Source organism: Denticeps clupeoides, chromosome 7 (assembly GCF_900700375.1).
Source record: "Denticeps clupeoides chromosome 7, fDenClu1.1, whole genome shotgun sequence".
Classification (NCBI taxonomy): Eukaryota; Metazoa; Chordata; class Actinopteri; order Clupeiformes; family Denticipitidae; genus Denticeps; species Denticeps clupeoides.
This window is the reverse complement of record NC_041713.1, coordinates 5,944,000-5,971,320: the sequence shown is the minus strand read 5'-3', so window position 1 is coordinate 5,971,320 and position 27,321 is coordinate 5,944,000. Positions and strand designations below refer to the sequence as shown.

Below are 27,321 nucleotides of genomic sequence, written 5' to 3'. Positions count from 1 at the left end.
CGCTGCGCCGCGCCGACACGGGCTTAAAACGGACCGAGAGAAGCGGCGGCGCGCAGCATCAGCACCAGGCACGACGCTCGACGGGTCACGCATCACCATGACAACCCACTTCAGGAGCGGCCCGGCGTTCGGACTTTCTGCTGAGGTCAAAAGCAAGGTAAGGTGACCACGCACTGACCCGCACTGACGCCTGATGGGTGTTTATCTCAGACTGGCATCAAGCGACACCTAAATATATACAGGGAAGTGCTCGCCTAGAAAGTGTGGACACTGTGTGACAGCCTCTGATCGTTCGAAATGTATTCTGTTCCATCATCCCTTTTTTTGTACTAGCTTGGCAGTGATCCTTCTTTAAACCATGCACATAGTATCAGTATGTATGTATGTATGTATGAAGTACTAGCCGTGTGCAATTTACATGGGTACATATGCTGGGTATTAAGTTTTCAAATAATTTGGGAAATGTGCTGTACTACTGTAGTGAGCTGATAATAATAAGCTGATAGAAGTGAGGTCTGTATGTTAATAGTGCACCATTTATTTCACTAAATGTAAATCACAGTGCAGTACTTGCACTGTTTTATAAATGTCCCGTGTGGCGTTGAAAAAAACGCGTAACAACCCATGTGGAAGCAGTCAGGTGTCAAGATTCAGGATTTATTCGTCACGTGCATAGTTATACAGTGCAACAACATGCAGTGTCATCAGTCACACTGAGCCTCCTTCTGCATCCATGTTCTCTGCTGTTCCTCCTTCATTTTGCTTATTTATGATGATGCTGGTGTTCTCTCGGCACAGTGTAATGCACGGACGCTGGATATCTGGGAGCTTTCATGAGACTGCTGATCTTGTCGAGTGCATTGTGTGTGGAGGTGGTGACCTGGGCCAATAGCTTCCACACACCCAGAGATTCCCCATATAAGGAATAGTCGGTCTGTCAAGGAACCTTGAGAAGGGCCCTACTGTAAACTGTTAAGAATTTGGACGGGCGTAACCGAGCAGTGAGCAGTGGCTTTCATTCACCGACATTTTTACAAGCATTAAGCCTCGTTCCGGTTGGCTACAGTGTGGAGGATATGCAATCAGGTTTTAAATATGTTCAGCATATCCAAATGATCCACCTCATTCATGGACTCACAGGACTAAGGAATCATAGACTAATATGTAGATGAACCTGGTTTATCACTACAATTACAATTCATTTTTGTTACTTTAATGTGACATGAGACTCTTGACTGTTGTAGAATCCCTAATAATTGTAACAACTGATGTTTAAACATAAGTCAACATTTTTGTACAAGAGAACAGTAACATTTCGCATTGTTGTCTCGTCAGTATGTAAGAGTTACACTTGTGCTAAATAACAAATAACTACTTGATGATAAAAAATATTTAGTAAATATTCTAGTAAATAGTTACGTACACTCAAGTCTAGAGTTGCTACCAAAATCCTTAACTTAAACGCAGTGACAACAAAAAAAAGAAAATTATTTAAAACTTTTCTAGCTTTAACAGTTCATGAAACAGTTGTTGTTGAAGTGCAGAAAGGTGAAAAATTCCACTAGTGCAAATTCATGTTCATGTCTGGTGACCCCACAAAAAAAAAAAAAGCAACAAGACGCTATATTTCTGCAAGCAAATGCAGTTACTGTTTTAGGACGTATACAAACAGGCTACGTTTGAAATTCCTTCAGACTTTTTTTTGCAGATTGCGCTAGTGGTCATTTTTTCCTTTGCAGCTTGAACGACGCCTTTTTTTAATTACGTTTTATTGTATGAATACTTGTTTTAGAAAACGCGCCTCTTACGTGGCGATTTGAGTCTGCTTTAGCACGTAGTATCTGTAACCCCCCCCCTTTGGCCACAGCTTTATTTCTGCAAGCTCCGCAGACGGGTGACCGGTGGTCCTGGATTCCTCCTTTAGCTCCTGTTCACAAGCAGGAGACCTCAAGCGTTTCAACGGGACTAGTCTCGTTGTTGGTTGTCCCTCCTTCTCTTTCTGCCGTCATCTGTTCGGGGTGTTTTGTGGGTGTTTTACGGGTGTCTCTGGTTCCGGCTGATTTTGTTTTTTTTTTGTGGCTGTTCTTGGGGAAGTCTTGACGGTGGATTAACTGCAGCGTTTCAAACCGTGGCTAATTGTCAAACCGGTCAATCCCTGCTACCCTAGACCCCTAGACTCAAGACTAAATTATAATTTGTAACTGCGATCGATTAATCTTCCAATTGTTTCATTGGCCAATTTCAAATAGAAAAATTATGTTAAAGTTCATTGTCCTGCAAAGCTGTGAAGATCACATGGTGATATTTTCAATGGACATTTTCTTTATTTTATATGTACAATTTACTGCGAACGAGAACAGAGTTCTTTTCATCTATTATTAGTTGAAAAACAGTCAGGTAGTGAAGGCTTAGGGATCATCGTGATTCTGCAGAGCAACATTCCGAACACATTCCTGCTGTTCCACTGGGGGATCTCGTGAAAATAAAGATATATTTGCAGTGAATCGAAAATGAAATTCTTTGGCAGGACACAGTTCATGTCTTTCTTGGCGTGGGGAGAGACTTTGCGACTGTGACCGGGCGGCTGTAAAAGGACAGATTTCTGAGGTTTTCTGGGGGAGCAGGGTCCGGGATTTTCTCCCTAGTTTGGTGTGCCGGACTGGGAGCCGAGCATGGCCTGTGATTCCTTCTGAAGTACCTGTTTTTGTTGGCTCCCCACCACCATCACCTCTGGATGCTGGACGCTGAGTGGAGTGGGGGGTGCAAGGGGGTGCAAGGGAATGCGAGACACGGTCTGATCCCACATCAGAAAAAAGTTTCAGGTGCCGAGCCAGGGAGAGAACAATGATAACAGCACAATATGTGATGCCCCCGAGAATCTTTGACTTTCAAATAAATAACTAAACAAATAAATGGCTGAATTTAATAAGGAAACAAGAAACTATGATGATATTTGGAGTACATCGTTCTACTTGTTTGCTGAATCAGTGGAAAAATTTCTGTTTGATGTGTTTCAACTTTGACCCCCAGCTTGCCCAGAAATATGACCCCCAGAAGGAGGAGGAGCTTAGGCTCTGGATCAAGGAGGTGACCGGCCGCACGCTACCCGACAACTTCATGGAAGGCCTGAAGGACGGGGTCGTCCTCTGCGAGTGAGAACTGTTCGTCGAGAAAACACACCACAGCCTCATATGCGCCCATTATATTTATTGACATGGAACAAAACTTCACCTCCTTATATTCCTCTGTAAGCTAGCAGTCACATTCGAATCTAAATTCTGAACTCTGCTTTGTGTTCAGACTCATCAACAACTTGCAGCCTGGCGCCGTGAAAAAGATCAACAACCCCACCCAGAACTGGCACAAGGTGAGCCAGCCAAGTCCAGGTTATGTTTCAGCCTGGTGTTATTGTGTGGCTGTGTGAGACCTGGAGTGGAGGATAGTGTTTGCTCATGCCATGATGTCACCATGTCCAATGACTTCCGCCATGCACAAGGGGTGTTACGATCGAGAAAGCAAGAGGACGGAACCTTGTGTGACGTATTGACAGGACATTTGTATGCTTATTTCTGTGTCATATTACTCCGGTATATATACTTGATGTGACATTATTTGACACCACCCAACGTGTGGGCAGTGCTGGCCTAGCGGGTAAGGAAGTGGACCCTTAATCACATGTGACAACTAATCACTTCCACTTTCTTCTAATATAGAAACCAGGGCCCACTTGTTTAAACTCTGAATTGCTTTCTGACCAAATGCACAAGTGGCATGCTGTTAAAGTATGGCACGTTTGCGTTCCATTTAAATATAGAATTTTATATTTCCAATAGCCGAGTGTGTTACCCACTAGGCTACTACCACCCAAGAAATATGCATAGAGCTAGAGATGTTTTATTAATGTTTTTTTACTTCGTTTACCGCTTTGTGTGCTAATATTTTTTAAGCCATGGATGAAATTGGAATTATGACTTAATTGCCCTTAATATGTGTTATATTATAACATATATTATGCTGAATATGGCATCATTCCGGAATGTTTCAGGTTTGATTTCTTTATTTGACTGATTGCTTTATTTGCAGCTGGAAAACATTGGCCACTTTGTCCGTGCCATTACGGAATACGGGCTAAAGCCACACGACATCTTTGAGGCCAACGATCTTTTTGAGAATGTCAACCACACTCAAGTCCAGAGCACACTCATCACCCTCGCTGGCATGGTGAGATGTGTGAAGTGTGTTAAATTGACCTTAATATGTTTTAAATACATAGTTTCTATTTATGTGTTGGATAATATGAAACATTAAATATCGTAGCGGAGGTTTACTTCTCATATGTGCCAGACCAGTGCAAATTATTGTTCGTTTTGACCCTTAAATGTCGGATAAGGGGGCGGATAGGACACATTTCGTTGTGTGCACATGTGCTGTGCTGTAGTATTAATACTTACTTTACTTAGCAGACGCTTTTATCCAAAACGACTTACAAGAGGAAGACACCAGCAATTCTCATTCGGTTTCTATAGATTTTGAGTTTTCAAAACTAAGAGCCCTGATAAGGCCTAACTTGTCAGAAAAAGAACATGCTAGGGGATTGTTAAGTGCTAGACGAAAAAATATATATTTTTTTTGTGCAGTGTGTGTGTGCATGTGCGTGTGTTAGTGTTAGACTCGTCTGAAATACTTTTTGAACAAGTGGGTTTTCGACTGGTTCTTAAAGGTAGTAATAGTCTACCACCTTAGCCAGGGACAACAAAGGAGAATAATGATAGTTACTTCGCTTTCTTTTAATGGGGCCGTCTGATCTTTCCGTATTCTGTCCAGGCCAAGTCTAAAGGCTTCCACTGCAAATTTGACATTGGGGTGAAATACGCTGCAAAACAGCAGCGCAGATTTGCTCCCGAGAAACTGAAGGAGGGACGCAATGTCATTGGCCTGCAGGTGAGGAAACAAAAAGAACTATTCAGTGTTCATGTTTGACACATATAATAATATGCGTGCATTTTCAATGATTTGTGAACAGATGGGCACCAACAAATTTGCTAGCCAGAAGGGCATGACCTCGTACGGTACACGGCGCCACCTCTATGACCCCAAGACTGGCATGGAGAACCCTCTTGACCAATCTACCATCAGTCTACAGATGGGAACTAATAAAGGAGCTAACCAGGTACACGGTCTAGGTGGTTCTTCCATTCTGAAACTAGGAATACTTTGAAAACTGAGAATTAAAGGCCATATTTGAAGAACGCGCAGTAGTTTCATCTCCAAGAAGGTAGGTCGCAACCTACCTATCAATATGTATATCTATTACTAATGGCAACTGATTTGGCCTCCTGTTTATTGTGCTTTATTGAACAGATTTGGAAGACCAATAGAAACTCTAAGCCTTTTATACCAAGTTACTCAGCTATTTGCATATCGCTAGTCTGTTCTGAAAAAAAAAAAAATCTAATTTTACAAGAATGGCACATCTGTTCCCCACATGCATCTTTTTTTTAACGTCCCACCTTAGTAGCTTTTACTATTGTGTATACTGAAAGATATAACACAAAAACATACATAATGCATAACCGATAGCAGACATATGAAGTTAAAAATAATCCAAACGATATTACATTCATTCTATTATATTCGCTATATTTCTGTACTGATCACATCATAATTACTATGTACATAGTTGTACTTTCACAATTAATGGAGAACTTATCTGCGAAGTTATGGGGCAGCGATGGACTAGCAGGATGCGGTCTTGAATACCGAACTGCCAAGGTGCCACTGAGGTCCCCTTGAGCATGCACCGTCCCCACAAACTGATTCCCGGGAGCCTTTCAAGGCTGCTCACTGCTTACAAGATGATCAGTTAAATGCAAAGAACAAATTTCATTGTGTGCAACATGTGCTGTACTTCCTGTGCATCACAATTTTCATGTTGTGTTGGCTGATTTTGCGACTAATTGAGGCTTAGATGAAAAGACACTGAATATAATTAACTGTTGTAGCTTATGGATGGACCGGTTTAATGCAAATTCATTTCATCCTTTTCACTCAGTCTGGCATGACAGCCCCAGGCACCAAGAGGCAGATCTTTGACAAGAAGCTGGACATGGAGCTGTGTGACACTTCTGTCGTGTCACTGCAAATGGGCACCAACAAAGTGGCCTCACAGAAAGGCATGACAGTTTACGGGCTTCCCCGCCAGGTCTACGACAGCAAGTACTGCTCCAACCCAGACGACTACCTGAACAATGGCCAGGAGATCGATGGCTACCAGTATCCTGACTAGAACCCCCCCCCCCCAGACCAACTGAACTGACTAACAGCACTTATTCCCTCAAAATTAATACATATTTTACCCATTGGGAGTTATTTTTTTTCCTCTTCCATTATAATTACATTCAAATGTCCCAGTGGCATTGTGGGTTTTTAGAAATTCTAAAATATATTTGCCTTTTATATTTATAGGGTATTTATCTTTTTAACTTAAAATATTCCCATACCCTGAAGGTTGTGTATGAATGTTGGGGGATTTTTTATCGTTTGATGTAATTGATGTTTACACTGAATTCTTCTCACCTCATTGGACACCTAAGGAGACGTCTGCGTATGTCGGAATACAAGGCAGGAAGCTTTTTACCACTGGGATCCTCATCTAATGACTGCGCCTATATAAAGAGGGCCATGGAATCTGACCTCTCAGCTCTCGGATGGATTACACATTAAACGAATCCACTTATTTTTCTCTCCATTCCCAATAAGGCACTTCACCTCCTGATCTGAAAAGTAAATAAAAAGACACAATCCAAAACTGTAATTTAACGCAGCTCATGGATTCACACCAGCACTGGCCTCAGATCGCATGGTTTCCAGCACAGTTGTCCAGATTTCCAGTCTACACTTTGCAACACTCAGACATGTGGCACAGATGAAGCATATTTAATGTGTGTTTCTGTACATTCCACATTTTTGGCACAAGCCTCGTAAAAGAGAGATGGAGTCTCTCAAATATCTGCCGCAAGAATGAAAGCCAAACAAAAGAAAAGTTGAGAATCAAAAGGCACAGATGCAATAGTGTAATTTTGTCATGTAATTTGCACTGATTTAATAAAAAGTGCCATCCATTTATGTATTTTTTTTTCTTTAGAGCTTCTGAACAGATCCATAGGATTAAGTTAAGCTCTGACTGATCTGCATTTTGAGAAAAGAAAAATGAAAAATTGAAAAACACCGAATGCTAACATGCTAGTCAGTCTCATTCCTTGGTCAACGAGCTACTATTTATCAAGGAACTGTGGATCAAAATGTTTTGGTTGATCTGGGAAGGTCATGTTGCATTGCTAACATGAAATTTGTCTCTTCATTAATTGTGAATGTCAGAACTGTACTGAAGCATCCTTGAGGTTGTGCGCATTTGTAGAATAAATCAAATAAAACGCAATAACCATGACTGTGAAGTGTAAAAATGCTGACATTCACCGCTGTTTTTCACTGCGACCACACAGCCATCTAGTGTTCAGATGATGGAAAACATCTGTCCAAGAGTTTACTCGCTAGGTAGGGGGGTGCCAGAGGTTATCCCAGGGTCAACGGCGAAGGGCAGAGACTCGCCCTGGGAGTCAGGTACAAAAAAAGCATTCCTTTAGAAAATGTCTAATAATTATTACCATACCATATTTATTTATAAAGCACTTTAACACCTCAAAGGAGCTGAGCAAAGTGCTGTACATTAAAATTTGAAATTACAGGATCAGGACAGACATGGACATAAAGTTCATTAAAAAAAACAAAACAATCAAATTAAACAATAGAGAACATGCAGCAATTTGAATTAAACAAGGGGTCGAATAAAACAGAAAACCTTTAAGACAACATAGCAAAGGATTTAAGAAAGGACTGCATAAGAAACCACATAAAACACTGCATAGGAACACCGTATAAGAACCACGTCAGGCTGGGTTAAAAGCCAGGGTGAAAAGAGAGTTTTTAAACGAGACGTAAATACAGCGATTGACGCCGCCTGCCCTACGCTGATTGGTAGGTCATTACCATAGACAAGGGGCGGCCACTGCAAATGCGTCACCTCTGAGCTTGTGACTTAGGAACAGATAGTAGAATGGGGTGGAGTGTAAGAACGGAGTAGGTCTGACAAATAGGCTGGAGCTGAGCCATTCAGTGATTTAAAAGGAAATACAATCACACGACTACGACAGCTTAGTTATGTAATAAATAAATAAAAAAATTTAAAGTGATGCTAAAAATGACACAATGCCCACCCTTACCCAACGAATGGTTTAATGAAATACAAATCTATTGAAATTTAAGCTGGAGCTGCTTACATGATTTGCTTGGGCAAATTAAAAATTCTGCACAAAAGAAAATGTGATTCACATGTAAGAAATATTATAATAACAACATCATAATGACACATGCGATTAACAACAACTTACACAAATCAATGTAATAAGAGAGAAGGCTACGATTCCATCGTGAAAGCCCGAACATAAAAACTGATAATTTTGGTCACGGCAACAAAATTCAGGTGGTTCACAGGAATGTCTTGAGACATTTGGTCTGTCAGAAAAGGCTACTGATTGGCGGCTTCACAAGCATCTATCCAATCGCTGTACACGTCCACAGGTTCGGAAAGATCTGGAGCAGGCGAGTGAAGGGGCAGAACTCGGTTTTATCCAGACTGACGCCTGTGACCTCTGCTACATCTCAAATTTTTAGCTACAGTACACGGCTGACGATGCAAGTCGTAAAGGATACAGGTTATAGGCGTCTGGAACTCCTCCAGGCACACGGTGCACGAAATTATTCCCGTATTCCGACTCCGTTCCCTGCAAGGCAGACACGGGTCAGGAAAGGTGGCAGGCAGTGTACGTACATTTACATTTTACATTTACGGCATTTATCAGACGCCCTTATCCAGAGCGACTTACAATCAGTAGTTACAGGGACAGTCCCCCACCCTGGAGACGCTCAGGGTTAAGTGTCTTGCTCAGGGACACAATGGTAGTAAGCAGGATTTGAACCTGAGTCTTCTGGTTCACAGGCGAGTGTTTTACCCACTAGGCTACTCACATCTTGACGTCACACGACTTCTCGTGGTTGCAGAAGGGGCAGGTGAACTGGGTGTCCAGGTTCCCAGTCATTTTCTTCTTAGGAGGGGGCTTGCGCTTCGATTTCCGGCGCCCCATCTCTGCCGGAATTAAGAAAGTGACCAACAATGTTCATGGCACATTGTTGTTTAGTTTCATTTCTGTCCAGAGCCACGCGTCTCGGTCACCCCGGGCAACGCGTTTACGATTTCGGGCGGGAACTCGTCCGCATGTCACTTCGTGTCACTCCCGCTTTCTTCCGTCATTAAATGTCATTTCGTCCATCCCTCGCGACAATAACAGTACAATTTTTTCTTTTTACAAAAACCAAAAACAAAAATCGTTTGCATGCTGCGTTGTTAACATATGGCGTAGAAATCTCGGTGATGTTTGGCGTGGTCGGGTTTATTATGAACTAACCAAAATTCTGAACACATTTTCATAAAAAGTCGCCCGACTCGCTGTCTCCGCGACGCTGACCGATTTAACGACGCGTCAAATAAACAACGCGACAAGACGACGCGCGTAAAACGTCGCCATCGGTGTTCTAACTAAAAAAAAAAAAAGATACGTGATTTATTATTTTTTTTCTGAAATTAAAACGCAGTCTTTTACCTCGGCTCTGTTACGGTGCGTGTTGGGTTTCCCCGGAACTTCTGCTTTTCGCCTCTTTTTTTGTGTGCGAGCTTCAAAATAAAAGTCGCGACGTCCGTCAACTTTTAACCGGAGACGCCACGCGAATATCGCAGTGACCCATTTATAAATTAGTTTTAGAAAGGTTTTCAAATTAGAAAAATTTGAATTGCAGCGATTCATAGTAAATCAGAGAACCAAGCAGCAATTACATATACATCTAAGGCATTTGGCTGACGCTCAACGTGCTTCCATGTTACCATCGATGAAGAGATCAATTCAGGTTCACTAGGACTCCCCAACTAGGAAAACAATATTTTTATTCACTCTGTTGTAGTTTCTATACACAAATCAGACAATAAGAAAGTGCTCAGTGACTGAGCTGTTCTGACCTCGAGGGGAAGTTCATTCCACTTTCAGAGATGGGGGGACCAGGCGAGCAGTACTGGAGGCTCGGAGTATACGAGGTGCAGTGTGAGGTGTAATAAGGGCTGTGAGGTAGGATGGTGCTACTCCATGTTTGGCTTTGTAGGCCAGCATCAGTATTTTGAACCTGATGCGTGCAGCTACTGGGAGCCAGTGGAGCGAACGTAGCAGAGGGGCGGTGTGGGAGAACTTGGGAAGGTTGAAGATCAGTTGTGCTCCTGCATTTTGTATTCGTTGTAGAGCAATGTGTACCAAACAATCCATCTGACAAAAAGGAATACTGACATGGCTTATATATACAGCATTTATCAGACGTCCTTGAGTCTGATAAATAGGGCAGTGGTGACCTAGAGGTTAAGGAAGTTGCCGGTTGGAATCCCGAGCAGAAAAGGTGCCACTGAGGCGCCACTGAGCAAAGCACCTTCCCCACACACTGCTCCGTGGGCACCTGTCATGGCTGCCCAATGACTCCACCATGGCCTCAATCATCCATAAGTCCATAAGTAGTAGTAGCCTAGTGGGTAACACACTCGCCAGAAGACCCAGGTTCGAATCCCACTTACTACCATTTTGTCCCTGAGCAAGACACTTAACCCTAAGTTGCTCCTGCAGGGACGGTCGCTGTAACTACTGATTGTAAGTCACTCTGAATAAGGGCGTCTAATAAATGTTGTAAATGTAAATGGAAGAAGTTCAAAATGACCAGGACTCTTCCTAGAGCTGGCCGGCCACCTAAACTGAGCGATTCGGGGAGAAGGGCCTTATTCAGGGAGGTGACCAAGAACCTGATGGTCACTCTATTAGCACTCCAGAGTTGCTCTGAGAACATTCTAGAAGGACCACCATCTCCGTTCTGAGATTGAACTCCTTGGTGTGAATGCCCAGCATCTCATTCAGAGGAAACCAGGCACCGCTCATCACCAGGCCAATACCATTCCTACAGTGACGCATGGTGGTGGCAGAATCATGCAGTGGGGAAGTTTTTCAGCTGCAGGAACAGGGAAACTTGTCAGGATTTAGGCAGAGATGTCTGCAGCGATGTACAGAGACATCCTGGATGAAAACCTGCTCCAGAGAGCTCTTGAACTCCGAATGGGAGTTCAGCAGGACAACAACCGTAAACACACAGCCATGATATCAAAGAATTGGCTTAAGAACAACTCTGTGAATGTCCTTGAGTGGCCCAGCCAGAGCCTAGACTTGAATCCAATTGAACATCCCTAGAGAAATTTTTCATCCAACCTGATGGAGCTTGAGAGCTGCTGCAAAGAGGAATGGGCCAAACTGTTGGTATCATATTCAAAAAGACTTGAGGATGTAATTGCTGCAAAAGGAATACTTATGTCCATTTTGTATTAAAACATTTACCAAAACCTCAAGTAAATTTTCTCATGTTGTCAATGTGGGATGCTGTGTGAAGAATTCTGAGGAATATAAGTAAAGCTGTAACATAACAAAATTGATACTTTCCAGATGTCAAAAAGAGATTTAATTAAGGTATGCTAAACAATATTTGCCTTAAGACAACACATGAGCTACAAAAAATGTTTTTTTTTTATATTTTTTTAATAATATAATTTATGTGGCAGCTTCCATTCATATATTACACTTGACCCACAGATCTCCAATTATGTGTATTTTTTTTCAGGCAACATTTGTTAACTGTCAAATACAGTAAAAATACAAAAGCCATTTCTTAAAAGACACATTTTGTGTTAAGAGAGGGTCTTCAGATGCTCCAGCAGGTCATCACAGTAAACGGGGCTACGGTGTTTGTTCCTCGCTGCCTCCACTTCCAGCAGTAGCAGAGATGGGTAAACTACACTTCCAGTTTTTAAAACCTCTGTAGCATTGTGTGTGTGTGTGTGTGTGTGTGTGTGTGTGTGTGTGTGTGTGTGTGTGTGTGTGTGAGAGAGAGAGAGAGAGAGAGAGAGAGAGAGAGAGAGAGAGAGAGAGAGAGAGAGAGAGAGAAAAACAATACTTATATCAATGGCACGATCTGTTCAGACCACAATCATAATGCTGAAGCGGTCCATTACATTTCATTTTCAGAAATCAGAATCAGAAAACTTTATTAAATCACAATTTAAATTGCTTTATATTATGAGTTATGTTTTTATTATACCGAATGGTCTTGAAAACTGACTTAATCTCTCAGGTAATGAAGATATTTAAAACATAAACAGTCAGAGCAGCCACTTACTGCTTATTTTCATACAGGATTCTCCATTTGTGACTAGTTGCTTTCTATAACCAAACCATGGGTTTATCTCAAACCACTAAACCATGTTCGGCCCTTCCCAGTCTAACTTACCCAGCACTGCTTCCTGCACCTTGCTATCAGGATCATCCAGGTACAGCAAGAGCTGCTGGAACAGAAATTCCAGGTGTGGCAGGAAGTTCTGGGAATCATAGTTATTTCCCAGGCCAGAAAACCAGGCGCTCAGTCCTCTAAGCGCAACCGCTCTCACTTCATCACTACTGTCATCGACACGCTTGAGAAGCTCTATTGAGGGGGTAAAAAATTAAATTACACATGAGGCTACATATATACACAAGCTTTGTTAGCACTTAGTCAGGTATATTTTCTGTGTGTGGACCTGGGTAAATTTTGTTGAGCGTATCTGGCTGAAGATTCTGAGCTGTTTGTCTGAGGAGCACTGTAAGTGACTGACAGGCAAGTAAGCGGGACATTTTGGAGTCCTCTTCAAGGGCAGGGAGAAGCTGAGGAGACAGCTGGTTCTCAAGAGAAAGCACCTGTGTCACACAAACACAAAAAAGTCCTCAGTACACACCACTCATACACAAATGCTTACAGGAGGCCCTGAGACACAAGTACTGTCTGATCATTGATTTGCCATTATCTGTACTAAACCAAATGTCTAAAGGGGACTTTTTATCCATACGCTTACATCTGGACTTTGTCCTCAAATTCTAACTAAATTGAATGAACTTGAATTCTGTGTCTGTGGTCCAACCAGTTTCTTCTGCTTTGCCTGCTGTCTTTTCCATGTGTGACCAGCAAAAGGGGGAATTGAACACTGAACACTGTTTTATTTCCACTTTGGCCTCTGCATTTAGCCTTTCGCTTAGGAGTCCAATCCCTGACCTGCTAGGCCACCACTGCCTATTCAGTAGTGAAATTAAAACTGGCAATAATTTTATTTGATCTGAGAAAAAAAGGTTGATATCTAAAGCTGTGCTACAAGTAGTGGTAGGTAGGTGGTAGGTGGTAGTAGCCTAGCGGGTAACACACTCGCATATGAACCAGAAGACCCAGGTTCAAATCCCACTTAATACCATTGTGTCCCTGAGCAAGACACTTGTGTGTTTGTGTGTGTGTACCTGCTTTGCACTCAGTGCTCCTCCAGTTAACAGCGCCAACAAACAGCTCAGAGCTGCGGTCCTGACAGCTGCAGCAGTACGGCCGGCACACCAGACCAGGTTAGGTAGAATGCAATCATGCACAAACACCTCTGCATAACCTCCGAATTGCCTGTGAATCAGACAGACAGAGAATGTGCAAACAGACATTTAAGTCAAGTCAAGTCAAGTCAGCTTTATTGTCAATTCTGCCACATGTACAGGACATGCAGAGAATTGAAATTACGTTACTCTCTGACCCATACAAGTAACATTAAATACAAAAACAGTAACAGTAACATTGAATACAAAGTATAAATACAATTAAAAAAAAAAAAAAAACACAATATACAATTTTAAAAACACCATATACAAATAAGGGCACATGGTGGAAAGTGCAAAACCAGAAGAGTGCAAAACCAATAGTGCAACAGAGGTAAGTTTAAAGTGACAAAGTGACAAGTGAGGTAGTTGGCAGACCAGAGCTGCACAGAGTGACTGGTGCATGGTCAGTTTGTGTGATTTAGAGTTCAGAAAGTTTGTGGAGCTGAAGAGGGGAGTGAGGGGAGTGGGGGCAGAGCCGGGAGGGAGTTGAGTTTCCTGACAGCCTGATGGGTGAAGCTGTCCTTCAGTCTGCTGGTCCTGGCCTGGAGACTCCGCAGTCTCCTCCCTGATGGCAGCAGGCTGAAGAAGGTTTGCATTGGGTGGGTGGGATCAGCTGCTATGCCGAGGGCTTTCTTGGTGAGGTGTGTACTGTAGATGTCTTGGAGGGAGGGGAGAGGGACATCGATGATTCTCTCAGCTGCTCTGACTATGCGTTGGAGAGTTTTTGGCAGGACGCATTGCAGGCTCCAAACCACACAGTGATGCAGCTAGACAGGATGCTCTCGATGGTTCCTCAGTAGAATGTGTACATGATGGGGGCTGGTGCTCTTGCTCTTCTAAGTTTGCGGAGGAAGTAGAGACGCTGCTGTGCTTTCTTGGCCAGTGCAGTGGTGTTTTTTGTCCAGGAGAGATCCTCAGTAATGTGCACACCCAGGAACTTGGTGCTGCTCACTCTCTCCACAGATGCACCGTTGATGGTCAGAGGAGCATGCTGAGTGTTTCCTCTCCTGAAGTCAACAACAATCTCTTTCGTCTTCTCCACATTCAGAGAGAGATTTGTTGTCTCCGCACCATGTGGCCAGGCGGCTCACCTCGCTTCTGTAGTTAGACTCATCCCTGTTATTAATGAGTCCCACCACAGTCGTGTCATCCGCAAACTTGATGAAGAGGTTGGAGCAGTGTGACGGAGTGCAGTCGTGGGTCAGCAGAGTGAAGAGAAGGGGGCTCAGCACACTTACCTGAGGAGCCCCCGTGTTAAGGACGATGGTGCTGGATACATGATTAGTGAAATATACTTTACATTTACAGCATTTATCAGACGCCTTATCCAGAGCGACTTACAATCAGTAGTTACAGGGACAGTCTCCCTGGAGCAATTTAGGGATAAGTGTCTTGCTCAGGGACACAATGGTAGTAAGTGGGATTCGAACCCGGGTCTTCTGGTTCATAGGCGAGTGTGTTACCCACTAGGCTACCACCACTTTCAATACACCTTCTATTATTGTTTAGAAACAGTTCAGTAGTTACTAGACAACCCTGCTCCAACTAATCTAATCTAAAAGAGCCTCTCCCTCCTGTACTTCAAGATGTTGTGATTACACAGATTCAGCCATGAATTCTACTGAGCCCAAATTTAGTCTGCAATAAATCAATAAATCATTATTTACTGCCAATAAATCATTGCTGCTGCTACTACACATTTACACTACAAATTTAATCCAAATGATTCATTTCACATACATGTTAGTATACAAATCAGGAAGTGCCATAAACCAGACTGCACTGTATTCTTGTGTGACACAGTCTCTCACATTCATCATCAAAAATTCATGCTTAAGACGAAGGAGTTTAATTCGACTGAATAAGTTGCCATAGATTCTTAATGAATAATACTTCCAAAAATAAAACAAAGCCTACAAGACACACTTTATCCCACAATAACTACAAAATAGAAAGAAAATGTACTAAAATTATGCCACAATGATTCCCCATAAAGATCCCTGATGCCTGAGCTGCAGCACCACAGGAAAACAGCAGAGGGTGCTGTTCAACAACACATCAACAGCGTCTCCTCTTCTTTCATACTGAACGTGACAAATGCCCTGAGGCTTATTAAATCAGACTTGGCCCAACACACCACATCCATTTAAGAAGAGATACCAAACCTGGCTATTTAACGTACCACACGGTATCACCCTGCATTGCTGTATTTGTGTTGGTGGTTATTGCACCGTGTGGAGAGGTGTGTCATCCCCTCTGAATGAAAACGGATTCATTTATCCATGCACGCCAGACCATGCAGTTCTCTGCCAGACACTCAGGATTCCCTACAATGAGTGTGTGTGTGTGTGTGTGTGTGTATTTTACCGCTGTGAATCCAGTGTGTGTTCAGCATCCATCAGCAGTTCGGACAGTGTGCTGAGGAGCTGAAGTTTCATTTTGGGGTCTCGATCGGGTTGGAGAGAATTCTGGAACACAGGCACCAGCAAGGGCAGGAATTCTCCAACCACAGGACCTACACACCACACACAAACGTACACATCACAGCCATTACGCTATTGTCTGACTTAGACAATGAAACGATTGACAAAATCAGCCATATCAAGTACATCTAAACACTCACTGATCTCCTACGTGTCCAATTCCGTTCTACCTCAAAATGCACGACTCATGTCAAAAAATCTGTTGAAGAAACTTGAATTTGGAAGTCACATGACCTTCTAAAACACACAATGCCAACAGTAGGGCCTGTTAAAAGCCCACTGAGACATATTGCTTGTGATTTTGAACTAAATAAGAGATAAATGTTGTTGTTGTTGTTGATGATGATGATGATGATTATGTGGCATCTGGAGTGACCTGAAGAGACGTGTTTTTTTTCCCCACACAGCATCACTGAATGCAAACACAGTCATTTTGCCATTGTGTTTAATCGACATTTGAAAAACGATTGCTCCGCAATGGAGAAACAACTTATGCCAGATGCCCCACGAGCTGTGCCACAGGGGGTAGAGAGAGCGGGAGAACAGGAAGAGGGTGTTTTAAGAAAGCCTTTATTGAAGACGAAAGGTTGAAAGTGGCTTGGGTGCAGTCGGGGTGAAGAGCGGGGCGTGCGGCTCTGCCTACTCCTTTTGAAGTTTGGCCCTGGGGCATTCGGGGTCTCAGCCCAGGACCGGTCAGTTTAGCAGGGAGGGGAAGGGCCTCCATTAAAAAACAACGGGGGGATGGAAGGAGGGATGGATAAAAGGGTTGAAGGGGTGCTGAGAGAGGGATTATGAAGGAATGAAGCGTTAAATGATGACTCTTAGGCAGGACGTTGGACGTTCAAATACCAGAGTGTGTTTTACTGCTTTACAAATTGTGCATACAGTATGTGTTTGTGGCTTCTTGTGTGCACATATACACTACCAGTCAAAGGCTTGGAGACACTTATTCTATGGAAGTTATGGTGAGGGTCCAGAGGGACTGTTGGACACCATCCAAATTCACCAACTTAAGTTGGTAAAGAGAAGCCAAGAGTGTGAAATGCTGCAATCACAGCAAACGCTCCCTGATTTTGGAGAGCCTCATATATGAAACATTTTGCTTTTATTCTACAAATGTAAAAAAAAATAAAGACCAAGGTTCAAAACTTCACCTAGAGATTGAGCAAGTATAGGTGTTTTCTGACCTGAGCGCAGCAGGATAACCTGCAGCTGTGTGTTCTGGATGCTGTAGCTCGTCCAGCTGGGTAGTGTGTGTGTGAGCCACTGCAGCAGGTCCGGCATGTGCAGGCGATAGAGGTCAGACACCTCACACACTCCCTGTACCGCACACAGAGCCCGCACACACTCGTCCGCCTAAGAGAGAACCAGAGAGAGCTAGCATGAAAAAAAGAGAAAGGGAGCGAGAGAGACAGAAAGGAGGAAAAAATATTGCTTCCTTGAAAATTACCCTTGGGCTACATGGTTTAAGGTTTAACTGAAAGTCCCATATCACACACACACACACACACACCCTCGCTGACTGGACGCAATGAATGCGTTTCTGGGAAATCTGTGACTCGGTCCCCAAAGTGTAGCCCTCATCCGGGAAAAAGGCAAAATCCAGTATTTACTCATTTCTCTTTCTGCTTCTGTATCTGTCTTTTCATTACACTCCCTCTCTCTGACCCTCATACACACACACACACACACACACACACAAAAACACACACTCCAGGACTGTTATTTGTCCATGGATCAGGACTCGGACAACTCTGTTTAGACTACTGGTCATTACTGCATTTTCTATCTCAGTATGTCTACTGGTAGACCTTCATATAGGCTATAATAATCACAATTCATAACAAAATATGTATTTATATATGTATGTTGATTATAGCTGACTGGTCAAGAAAATCTTAAATTCAGTCTCAAGAATTATTAGAAAATAACCTAAAAAGTATCTACATTTATAGTCAGTACATGATCAGCTTTCCTTTTTTTTTTTTTGTTGTGACGCGTCTGTCCCACCTTGTCTCTGATTGGTTGTCCGTTGGCCAGGCTCTCAACTGAGATCAGGACTTTCAGTAGCTGGAGGCTGACGGTGCCGCAGTCGTGGTGACAAACACCCACCAGCACGTCCACGCAGCTCAGCAGCTGCTGCAGATACTCCGCCTGCGGGTGGAAGGGGGTAAAAGAGAGGCTCAGCAGCCTGTTTATGGCACGACGGCCCCCGCCTGCCGCTCATGTTTAGATTGGGTCTCTGGTCTGTTATTAGATGGAGGATAGAGGTGGGGGTGTGGGGGCTCCAGGTGTTTTCACTGACCTGCTGTATGCGAGCCAACACTATGTGGAGCAGACCATGAACAAGACAACCCATATCATGTCACATCACACACACATACATACATACATATGGTGAAAATGCTCTGTTGGTCACGGGCAGGAGTCCATCAGCAAATCAGGATCATCACATTTCAGGAAGCTTAAGATTCCATGTTGAGGACATGGGAACTGAGCGCGCACACGCACACACACACACACACACACACACACACACACACAATTGAACAAAAGCCTACAAACACACAGGTGGAAGGTTTGGGATGCAGAGCTGTAAACATTAATCCATCCACTGCCAAGATGCTTAACAATAAAAAATTTATACATGTAGATTTTTGCAGTTTTAATTGAATGGTTCCACTGGTTTACTGGGTTTAACCGAGTTAATTGGTTTAATTTAGCATGAGAGAAAAAAAACATACTAATTATTTTAATTATTTTTGGATTGCATTGATTTTCAGTTGCCGGACTGAAGGTTTAGTTCAGATGGGCAAAGTTCAGGTATGCATATTATATACATATACACACACGTTGTCATCCAGTCTCACTGAAACACAAGTTTGCTTCCTCCTCTCTCCCGAACACACCGAAACATGCATTCCCTCACATGCACACATCTGCACCGCCTTTCCATGCACATTTGGGGGAAAAAAAACATTTGATGTTTTGAAGATTAGAGAGTGTATGTATGTGTGTGTGTATGAGTGGTTGCATTTGGACAGAAAGCAGTTAAGGAATTAAATTAGAAATAATGTTAAGAGTGCAAAGAAGAGTTTAAACCTCAGACTTTTAACCCCCCATTACCAAATAAACTACGACATTTACATTTACATTTATGGCATTTGGCAGACCCCCTTATGCAGAGCTACTTACAACATGAGAGATGTGTGTGTGTGTGTGTGTGTGTGTGTGTACTGATGTTATTGGGACAGCTGGTCTCTCTTGGTTACTGGTTCAGCTGCAGCACAAAACAAGGCATGCACATACGTGTGTGTTGAGAAGCATTCCACAAAGACACACGGCAACAAGATGATGAAGACAACTGCTTCATTGTTGACTGTGTTGCTATGGATGGTGGGTGTTACCGTGGTGATGGGAGGAAAAGTTGTGACAATATATATATATATATATTTTGGCGCAAGTGCTCATATGAAGGACATTATTTACTGCCTACACTTAAAAGAGTTCTCTCTCTCTCACACACACCTATTAAATCCTAGGGGGAGAGAGCACATGTCAGTATCTTTAACTTAATGGGCACACAGTTTCTGTGTAAGTGTGTGTGATTACGGAGTTGGCTGTCACACTCCAGTTACGATCATGTTGAAAACAGAACATCCTTTTAAGTTTGGGTGCATCTGATGTGGTGGCTCTGTACATTTTAGGGAATCTGTGGTTTTCTGTGTGTGTGTGTAAGAGAGAGAGAGAGAGAGAGAGAGAGAAAGAGAGAGAGACTCCAGGTGCCCCTGGTCTCATGCAGAAGTTAATGTTTTTCTTTGCGAGTGTGCTGGGATCGCATTTACAGTACTGAGCAGAAGCCAGATGGCTGTGGTCTCGCACTTGGTTGCAGGTGCATGCGCTGAGCATTTAATGTTGCCTAAATGCCTGCAGTCGGGGTTTCTGATAAATTTAGCGCTGGCCTGGGGAGGTGAAGGCTTCAGAGAAAGCCAGGACGGCAGCTCAAACCGCCATCTCCTGCACTTGCAGTGGTGTCTTGAACTTGTTGCAGAGTTTCTTGGGAAGACTCCTCAAACCTCCCATAACCAACATTCCATTACTAGCCACAAATTTAAGGTGGAGGGGCTGGGTGACCCCACATGAAAAGCAGCTTGGGTTGTATGCAGCAAAAAAAAAAGAACCGTTAACATGCCAGAACATCTTGAAAAGAGATAAAAGATCTTTTTTTTTTTTTTTATTTTAAGAACAAATGACTTGACTGCCGCCTGTAATAGACATCTTTATACTCTCTGGTCGGAAAAACCAGAGAGTTCAGTCAGTGTTTGTGCTCTGAGCGCTGATTATCTATATCTGCATGTTTGGTTTTATAGTGGATGCAGTACTAATTAAAGGCCAGGCAGACACACTTCATAATGCATAATCATACACGCCCCATGCCTGTATAGCTCTTTGAAAACAGAGTCTAGTGACAAATATGTTTCAACTGTACTTTTCAAATTATGTCTACTCTGAACTTTATTTTGCTACATATATTAAATAAATATTGAATGAAATATTGACAAAAGGCTAATAGACTTAATGAGGTTAAAACAAGCTTTGAACAATGTCTGGATTTGGTTGAACTGCTGGTGTTTCCCTCTCTGACCAGGGAGCATCAGAGGTCCATGCACAGACTTCCCACATCTCTCAGCAGCCTCCAACAACGAACAGCATTTTGGGTAAACGGAGGGGTGAGGGAGTTCTTTATAAAGCTCAGCAGCGCTGACAGGCTCCATGACTGCTCTTAAAAACAAGCCAGGGGTCGTCATGGACATGCAGAGGTCAGGGCGTGTAGGGGCTTTATTACCGTCCCGAAGAGGAAATTCCTCTTGTCCCCTCAGGGGATTATGGGTAAGAATTGAGTCTAAGGCATGGTAGCCATATTCACATATCAAAGCAGGCCAAGAATCTGGGTCATGAGTAAAGGAAGTGGGACTGGTAGTGTTTTTACACACACACACACACACACACACACACAAAGAATAACACATTCTTTTTAGCCCAAAAGGGGTTTTGCATTACTGACTGCATGTTAATGAGGAACTTTGGGACATCAAACACTCAGGCTATTATTATATTGCACATATACTACACAGTGGACAGGTGGTAAATCAGGGTGAAGGGTGGTGGCTTTCATCACATGAACTGAAGCTCTAAAGGCTTTCTCTGGTCACTGTGAGATAGCGTTGAGTACTTAAACTTAAATTAGCATACATCAGCAGCAGACAGGCAAACACAAAAACGAATAAAACTTGTCCAATGGACGAGGGGGAAATATATACTTTATACAGGGCAGACGTAACCCCCCCTCCAAAAATGGGTGGTCTCGAATCTCTCTCCCCTTTTATACACGTAAAAAAAAAAAAACAACCTCTCGGGTCACAGGTCATGAGCGAGAGAGAGAAAGTGTGCATGAAACCTGCGGTGCCTCACCTGCTGCCGCTCCTGACACACGTGTGGCAGGGCGAGCGTGTCTGCGATCGGCTGCAGGTGTGGCTGAAGCCGGTCACGAGAGCAGCCCCCCAGCACCGCTCCCAAAACCATCAGCGGGGCCCATGGTGATGAAGCAGAGTGAGTGGAAGGGTTCTCCACATGCTCCAGCAGCAGCTTGAGGAAGGCCTCCGGACTGACAAACACCCCTAGGAGCTTCGCCGACTCCAGACACTGATGGGTATGCAGACAGAAACAGACAAAGAGACAGGACCTTAAAATACTTTATTCCCACGTCGAGCAATTCACTAGATTTATCCGACCCCGGCAGCATAGAACATGGGGTCAGTAGTCACGAATACAGCTGAATCCAAACGCAGGTGTGTCCTGCTGTTTATGCCACACTCCCGAGCACAGGAATTCGGCATCAGCACAATTATCACCATCATAAGCACAATTTCCTAAACAGACGAAAGGACCAGTCCACAGATGTTCAAAGGGCTGGCTGGTCTGATGTTTATATTCAGATGAAACGTTTATTACAATGAGCGACTGAACTTGGACAAATGACATTTTGCCTCATAAGAGAGTAATCATGTTTAATAAAGGTCATTTTCCTTGACTGCTTGGAAGTTACAAAATGTAGTTAGTTACCGACATTAGCCTTACTGTTTCATCAGTATGCTCTTAATTTGTGATATACACTACCAGTCAACAGTTTGGACGCAACTACTCTGTGATGGTTATGGAGACTAAGATAGAGAAGTTTTGAAGAATCCTAAGAAAGAAACATATTTAGTATTTATTGTATCATGAGAAAGTGAAGTATGTTTGATCTGTTTTTTCCAGAGTCGTCTCTTTTTACCTTCATGAGATGCTTATTAACAGAGGGAATGATAATAAAGTGTTCAGCATAAACCTTTACAGTTGCTGTTGTCTAAATTAAGGTGGTGTTATTTCATAGTCGTGTCTATAATGTAAAAAAATGCAAGGCCCTTAAAACGAGTAAGTGCGTACATAACAAAAACCACAAAATGGCATTTTTGGTATTTGTGCAAGTTCTGTGCATTTCCTTGTTCCTTATGACAGGGTTTCATACAAAATGTGCTTCCCATCTATTTGTATAAATTTGCCAGTAGGCAGATTCGCTAAACAAAGGACACAGACATTCACACACATCCCCTCATCCCACTCACCGGAGCATGTACTTCCCTCACGGAGTCAGTGCATCCGTGGTAGAGTGTGCTGAGCAGCGGTTGGAGGTGCTGGGTGCCGTGGTCCTCAGCGTGCAGCAGCAGGACCGTCAGCAGCTGGGCCATTTTCAGTCGGGTGCCTGCCTGCCAGTCCCCCATATCCCTGCTCACCGCAGGCATCAGCCGAGAGAGGTTCCGGACCACCAGCTCCCTGCAGCCCAGCCCTGGTCTCTCCACTGCAGCGATCATGCACACAAAGGCCATATAACATTAATTTGTTTAAAATGAGTGATTTAGTCATTATCTCTCACACTGCACAGCTTCGTCCCACTTATCTGGGACCTGTGAAACTGCAAGCTGCTCCCAGATCAGCGCGAAAAGGACAATGTGAAGCTATTTGAAGGACGTGCAGTGGGCCTGCCAGAACAGGTGAAGGAGAATGGGACTCGCCCCTCAACCTGTAATGAGACAGGATGTCAGGGGTCCGGGGCATGGGAAACAGGCAGGAGAGAACAGGCCCTCAGCCAGTGAAGACGGAGCAGGAGTCCACGCTGATTTATGCATGTGCACGCAGAAACACATGTATGAAAAGATAGCTTTTCACTTTGAAATCTAATCAATCATCCCTATAATGTTCAGTGTTATGGTTTAGGATTATAGTGGGACACGTTTGTGGGCAGTTCTGTAATGTGGGATGATAGTTTTGGTGTTGGTACATCGATGGTGGGCATGCCGCATTCTCAGAAATGTCTACAGTATTTTGAAATTGCTTTGAAAGTCAAACCTAGGTTCTGTGGCCCTGTGAGTGGCTCATAATGCCACGTTTGGCATTATTAGAAACTGGTAATTAAGCCTAACTACCATCCCCAGACACTGGACCCGCAAAAAGGGCCGGTCACCCACCCACAACAAACAGGTGTGGTGCTGACTCGTGATGTTCCCGGAGCTTCACACACAGTGAAAGTCATGAAATGTTCATCAGAGATTGGGGTCTTCAGAACAGAATGGTTTGAGATCAAAAGCAAATTTTGGGAGATTGCCCATTAAACTGTATGATGTAGCGCTATTAGCCTTCATCCAATGCAAGTCCACAGTGTCTTTCCTGAACCCATAGGCCACCTCCCACCATCGTGCAAGAGATCAACACTTGCTTTTCTTATTTGTGAGGCTCCTGATCAAAGGGTGCTTCTCGGTGGGGGAGACGGGTGTGTGACTCACCTTCAGGTGGATAGAGTGGGGGGGCAGTCAGCAGGAAGTCCAGCTTGTCCTTGAGGTCGTCCTCATTCTCTTTCTCCCACTGGGCCCCCACCTGCTTCCACAGATCTGCAGCCAGGCTCCTGCCATTAGACCAACAAAAAACTCTCAGCTTCCTAACTTCCTCGTGTATACCAGCAGGTGTCCTTATTTGGCCCCAAGAACTAAGAACAAAACCTCACATTGTTCCACAAGGATACTCTTATTGTAAAAAGCGAAAGTGGAGTGATTTTCATTGTGAAACAGGGTGCTTTGCTCAGTGGCACCTTGGCGGTTTGCAACCTTTCGATTACGGGTCCGTTTCCTTACTTGCTAGGCCACCACTGGTCTTATCAGCTTGTATAGGTCTTCAGTCGCATTTTTGATTAATTTTTTTTTTTTTTTTTTTTTGGGTGGAGAGTGTCTTAGAGTCTTACCTGATCTCTGGGATCTCATCGCTGAAGCTGCTGAGCAGGAGAGGGATGAGTTTATGGAAGTAAGAGTACCTGTCCTTCAGGTGAAGAAGCCAATCTCCAACTACCACAGTCACCGCCTTTCTCACCTGGCCAGGTACAGAACAAAATATTTTAGCACGTCTTGCTCATGTCTTAATATGCTTAGTTAATTTTTCTTACCTGTGGGGAGTCATCAAAAAGTCTCTGTGCCAGGTGAGACAGCACATCATCCATGGTCCTCCCGTTCCCGTGCTGAACGACCACACCCGTGGCCTGGATGACCGCTACCCTCACACGTGAGTGCTGGTGAGTGATGGTCTGCATAAGTGGCTTCACGAGGCTCTCGGCCTGCATGTGAAAGTGTTCTAACACACACACACACACACACACAAGCACACCTTCAGCCTATTCTTGCACAACATAATGCATTTGTGTTCAAAATGGGGGGTAGTAGTAGCCTAGTGGGTAACACACTTGCCCATGAACCAGAAGACTACAGAGTCACAGGTTCAAATCCCACTTATTACCATTGTGTCCCCCTGAGCAAGACACTTAACCCTAAATTGCTCCAGGGGGGGACTGTCCCTGTAACTACTTATTGTAAGTCGCTCTGGATAAGAGCGTCTGATCAATGCCATAAATGTAAATAAGACAAATATTGCATATTATTAAAACCTACCTAATTTCCACCCATTCAAAAAGTAGGTGTGGCTTCAAAAGGACCAATCCTGGGCACCCCTCTTTAAAACATTATGGCATTTATCAGACACCCTTATCCAGAGCAACTTACAATCAGTAGTTACAAGAACAGTCCCCCTAGAGACACTCAGGGTTAAGTGTCTTGCTCAGGGACACAATGGTATTAAGCGGGGTTTGAACCTGCAACTTTGTGGTCCTCTGGTTTGTTGACGAGCGCGTTGCACACTAGGCTACTACTCCCTTTTTTGCACGGATACCACCGAGGGGTCATTAGAACTGAATGGCAAATTACAAGTCTCACTGGTGGCACTCCTTTTAAAAATGTTGCAGATCGCAAGTCAAGAAACACATTTGTCATGATGACTGATGACTCCCCACAAAGCTCCTCAAAATAAGAGCCCTGAAAAGGTGACACTTGCGGTTCCCCTGAACATTTTGGATCACCCTTGAGTGCTCTCCTTCTAGGAAGCAAACTAGTTAAAAGTCAAGCAGTAGGCCAAATACTATGTTAGTGTACAGAGGTGAGGAACAGTGGCATTAAGCTCACGGTGGATGGTCATACCTGGAACACTCTGCGCGAATTCGATCGCACATTTACAGCTTTCCCTCTTCACGTCAGGAAAAGGGTCGACCACGGTCCGCTGTAAAATCCTCACGACCTCGTCCAGGTAGGGAGCCATGCGCTTTCCACAAAGCCCCACGGTGAGCGACAGCAGCTCCGTCAGGGCCAGGCGCAGCTCCTCCGCGGGCTCCACCGCCTCCTGCGAACCGAGTCTCTGGGCCAGGCAGGGCATGAGGTCTGCCAACGAGTCCTCCGGCCGTGGGACGCGTCGAACGAAGTCTCCGATCAGCTGAACGGCTGCTTCCCGGCACGAGTCCATGGGGTCAGCCAGGCAGGGCAGCAGCGCCCGGAGCAGGGAGGAGAAGACCCGTTGCAGCGCGGCCCCGGACAGGCTCTTGTCCACCGTCTCCCTCCGGACGGCCTCGAGTGCCCGCTTCCTGCTGGCCCTGCTGCCCTCGTTCAGGCAGTTCACGTGGCGGGCCACTGCTTTCAGAACCTCGGCCACCGCGCCGTCGTCTCCCGTCGCCATTGCTGCTCTTTCCGGTTGTTACGGCAACGGAAAACAAGCCACCAAGAGCGTCCGAGCTGTTTCAGACCAGCCGAGTTTCACTTATCCGACACTTTACAATTTGCACACAATCTATGGCGAAACACGCCGTCATTTCCCGTCAGAGTAGCTTCTGTGTTTCTGTGGCACCATGGCAACCACCGCTTTACGACAACGGACGTTCAAACCGATTCGAACTTTATTTAAACGCACAAACCACCGTCCAACAATCTAGTCGGGAGTTCTGCCGTTTATTTTGTATTATTGTTGTTTTTTAAATAGCCCGCGTGTAGCACCTCGGGCTTAAACGTCTTTAATTTAACGGTTGTAGCGTTGTTGCGGCAAGCGCCTTTCTTCTTCCTGAGTTGCTATGGCGACCGAATGCGCCACGACAAACAAATCAGTTTATGGTCGAGGCACTACAGCGTCCAGTCAAACTTTATTTAAACAATGACGGCACAGTGTTTTGAAACGCCACATTTTGCGCTTCATTCTTCACAAAAAATATTTTTAAGTAAAAATATTTTTTTTCGACTCCACTTCATTCATTAAATGTGAGGTGTACATTTCTTGCTCATGTTGTGTATGTATGTTTAATCTTTGTATTCCTTTAAGCACAGACACATTTCTCTTAACCTTTTAGCTCGAGAAAGGAAATATAACCCCCCCCATCCTGTGTCATAAATTGACCTCACCTGTCGCTTTTTTCATAGCTCCTGGATGTTTCAGATTTTTTGCTGCATTGCCATTTGCATCACTGTCACCAACGTCTTCGTTAAAACCTACCCGTTTACTTCACTCGGACATAAACACATAGCTCACACTACACGTGTGTTTGCACTCAACGCATTCTACTCACGCAAAAGTCAAATAACGCCAACGCGTGAACGTGCGCGCGCGACAGCGTGCACGAGCCTTGCTGACGTCACTGGGTACCGCACCGCGCCGCCTCCCTCCGCACCTCCGGCGCATCACGGTAAGCAGCACCGGTCCCGTCCGCCTCCGTCGGCCCGTCACAGTGCGTGTATAGATTTTTTTGTATATTTATTTAT

General features: G+C 44.1%; 4 protein-coding genes across 6 annotated transcripts in view; 2 read left to right on the top strand and 2 right to left on the bottom strand.

Moving 5' to 3' along the window:
- Positions 1-7,125, top strand: cnn1b (calponin 1, basic, smooth muscle, b). Its single transcript, XM_028987650.1, has 7 exons — positions 1-157; positions 3,031-3,152; positions 3,301-3,367; positions 4,084-4,221; positions 4,825-4,941; positions 5,024-5,170; positions 6,053-7,125. The coding sequence occupies exons 1-7, from the start codon at positions 98-100 to the stop codon at positions 6,284-6,286; spliced, it is 885 nt and encodes a 294-aa protein (XP_028843483.1). The 5' UTR covers positions 1-97; the 3' UTR covers positions 6,287-7,125.
- A 1,150-nt stretch (positions 7,126-8,275) lies between these two features.
- Positions 8,276-9,781, bottom strand: elof1 (elongation factor 1). Its single transcript, XM_028987651.1, has 4 exons — positions 9,717-9,781; positions 9,085-9,202; positions 8,770-8,840; positions 8,276-8,649 (listed from the first exon to the last, which is right to left on the bottom strand). Exons 2-4 carry the CDS (start codon positions 9,198-9,200, stop codon positions 8,585-8,587), a joined length of 252 nt encoding a protein of 83 aa, XP_028843484.1. The 5' UTR covers positions 9,201-9,202; positions 9,717-9,781; the 3' UTR covers positions 8,276-8,584.
- Positions 9,782-11,630: 1,849 nt separating this feature from the next.
- dnaaf5 (dynein axonemal assembly factor 5) lies at positions 11,631-27,300 on the bottom strand. 2 transcript variants are annotated; one of them, XM_028985021.1, is made up of 13 exons: positions 25,723-27,300; positions 24,642-24,826; positions 24,444-24,568; positions 23,992-24,110; positions 22,777-23,009; positions 21,584-21,814; positions 18,122-18,265; positions 17,299-17,467; positions 15,996-16,143; positions 13,506-13,656; positions 12,761-12,917; positions 12,475-12,666; positions 11,631-12,003 (listed from the first exon to the last, which is right to left on the bottom strand). In XM_028985021.1, exons 1-13 carry the CDS (start codon positions 26,249-26,251, stop codon positions 11,876-11,878), a joined length of 2,511 nt encoding a protein of 836 aa, XP_028840854.1. In that variant the 5' UTR covers positions 26,252-27,300; the 3' UTR covers positions 11,631-11,875. The 2 variants fall into 2 exon arrangements, with proteins under 2 accessions (XP_028840854.1, XP_028840855.1); XM_028985022.1 differs by lacking the exons at positions 11,631-12,003; positions 13,506-13,656 and having other exon boundaries at positions 12,483-12,666.
- Positions 27,177-27,321, top strand: part of prkar1b (protein kinase, cAMP-dependent, regulatory, type I, beta) — a 35,699-nt gene continuing 35,554 nt past the window's right edge. The window contains exon 1 of one of the 2 annotated variants that reach the window (XM_028985023.1): positions 27,177-27,245. The gene's annotated coding sequence lies outside the window, so the exon portion shown is untranslated. The remainder of the gene's footprint in view (positions 27,246-27,321) is intronic. The other variant, XM_028985024.1, reaches the window with a different exon arrangement.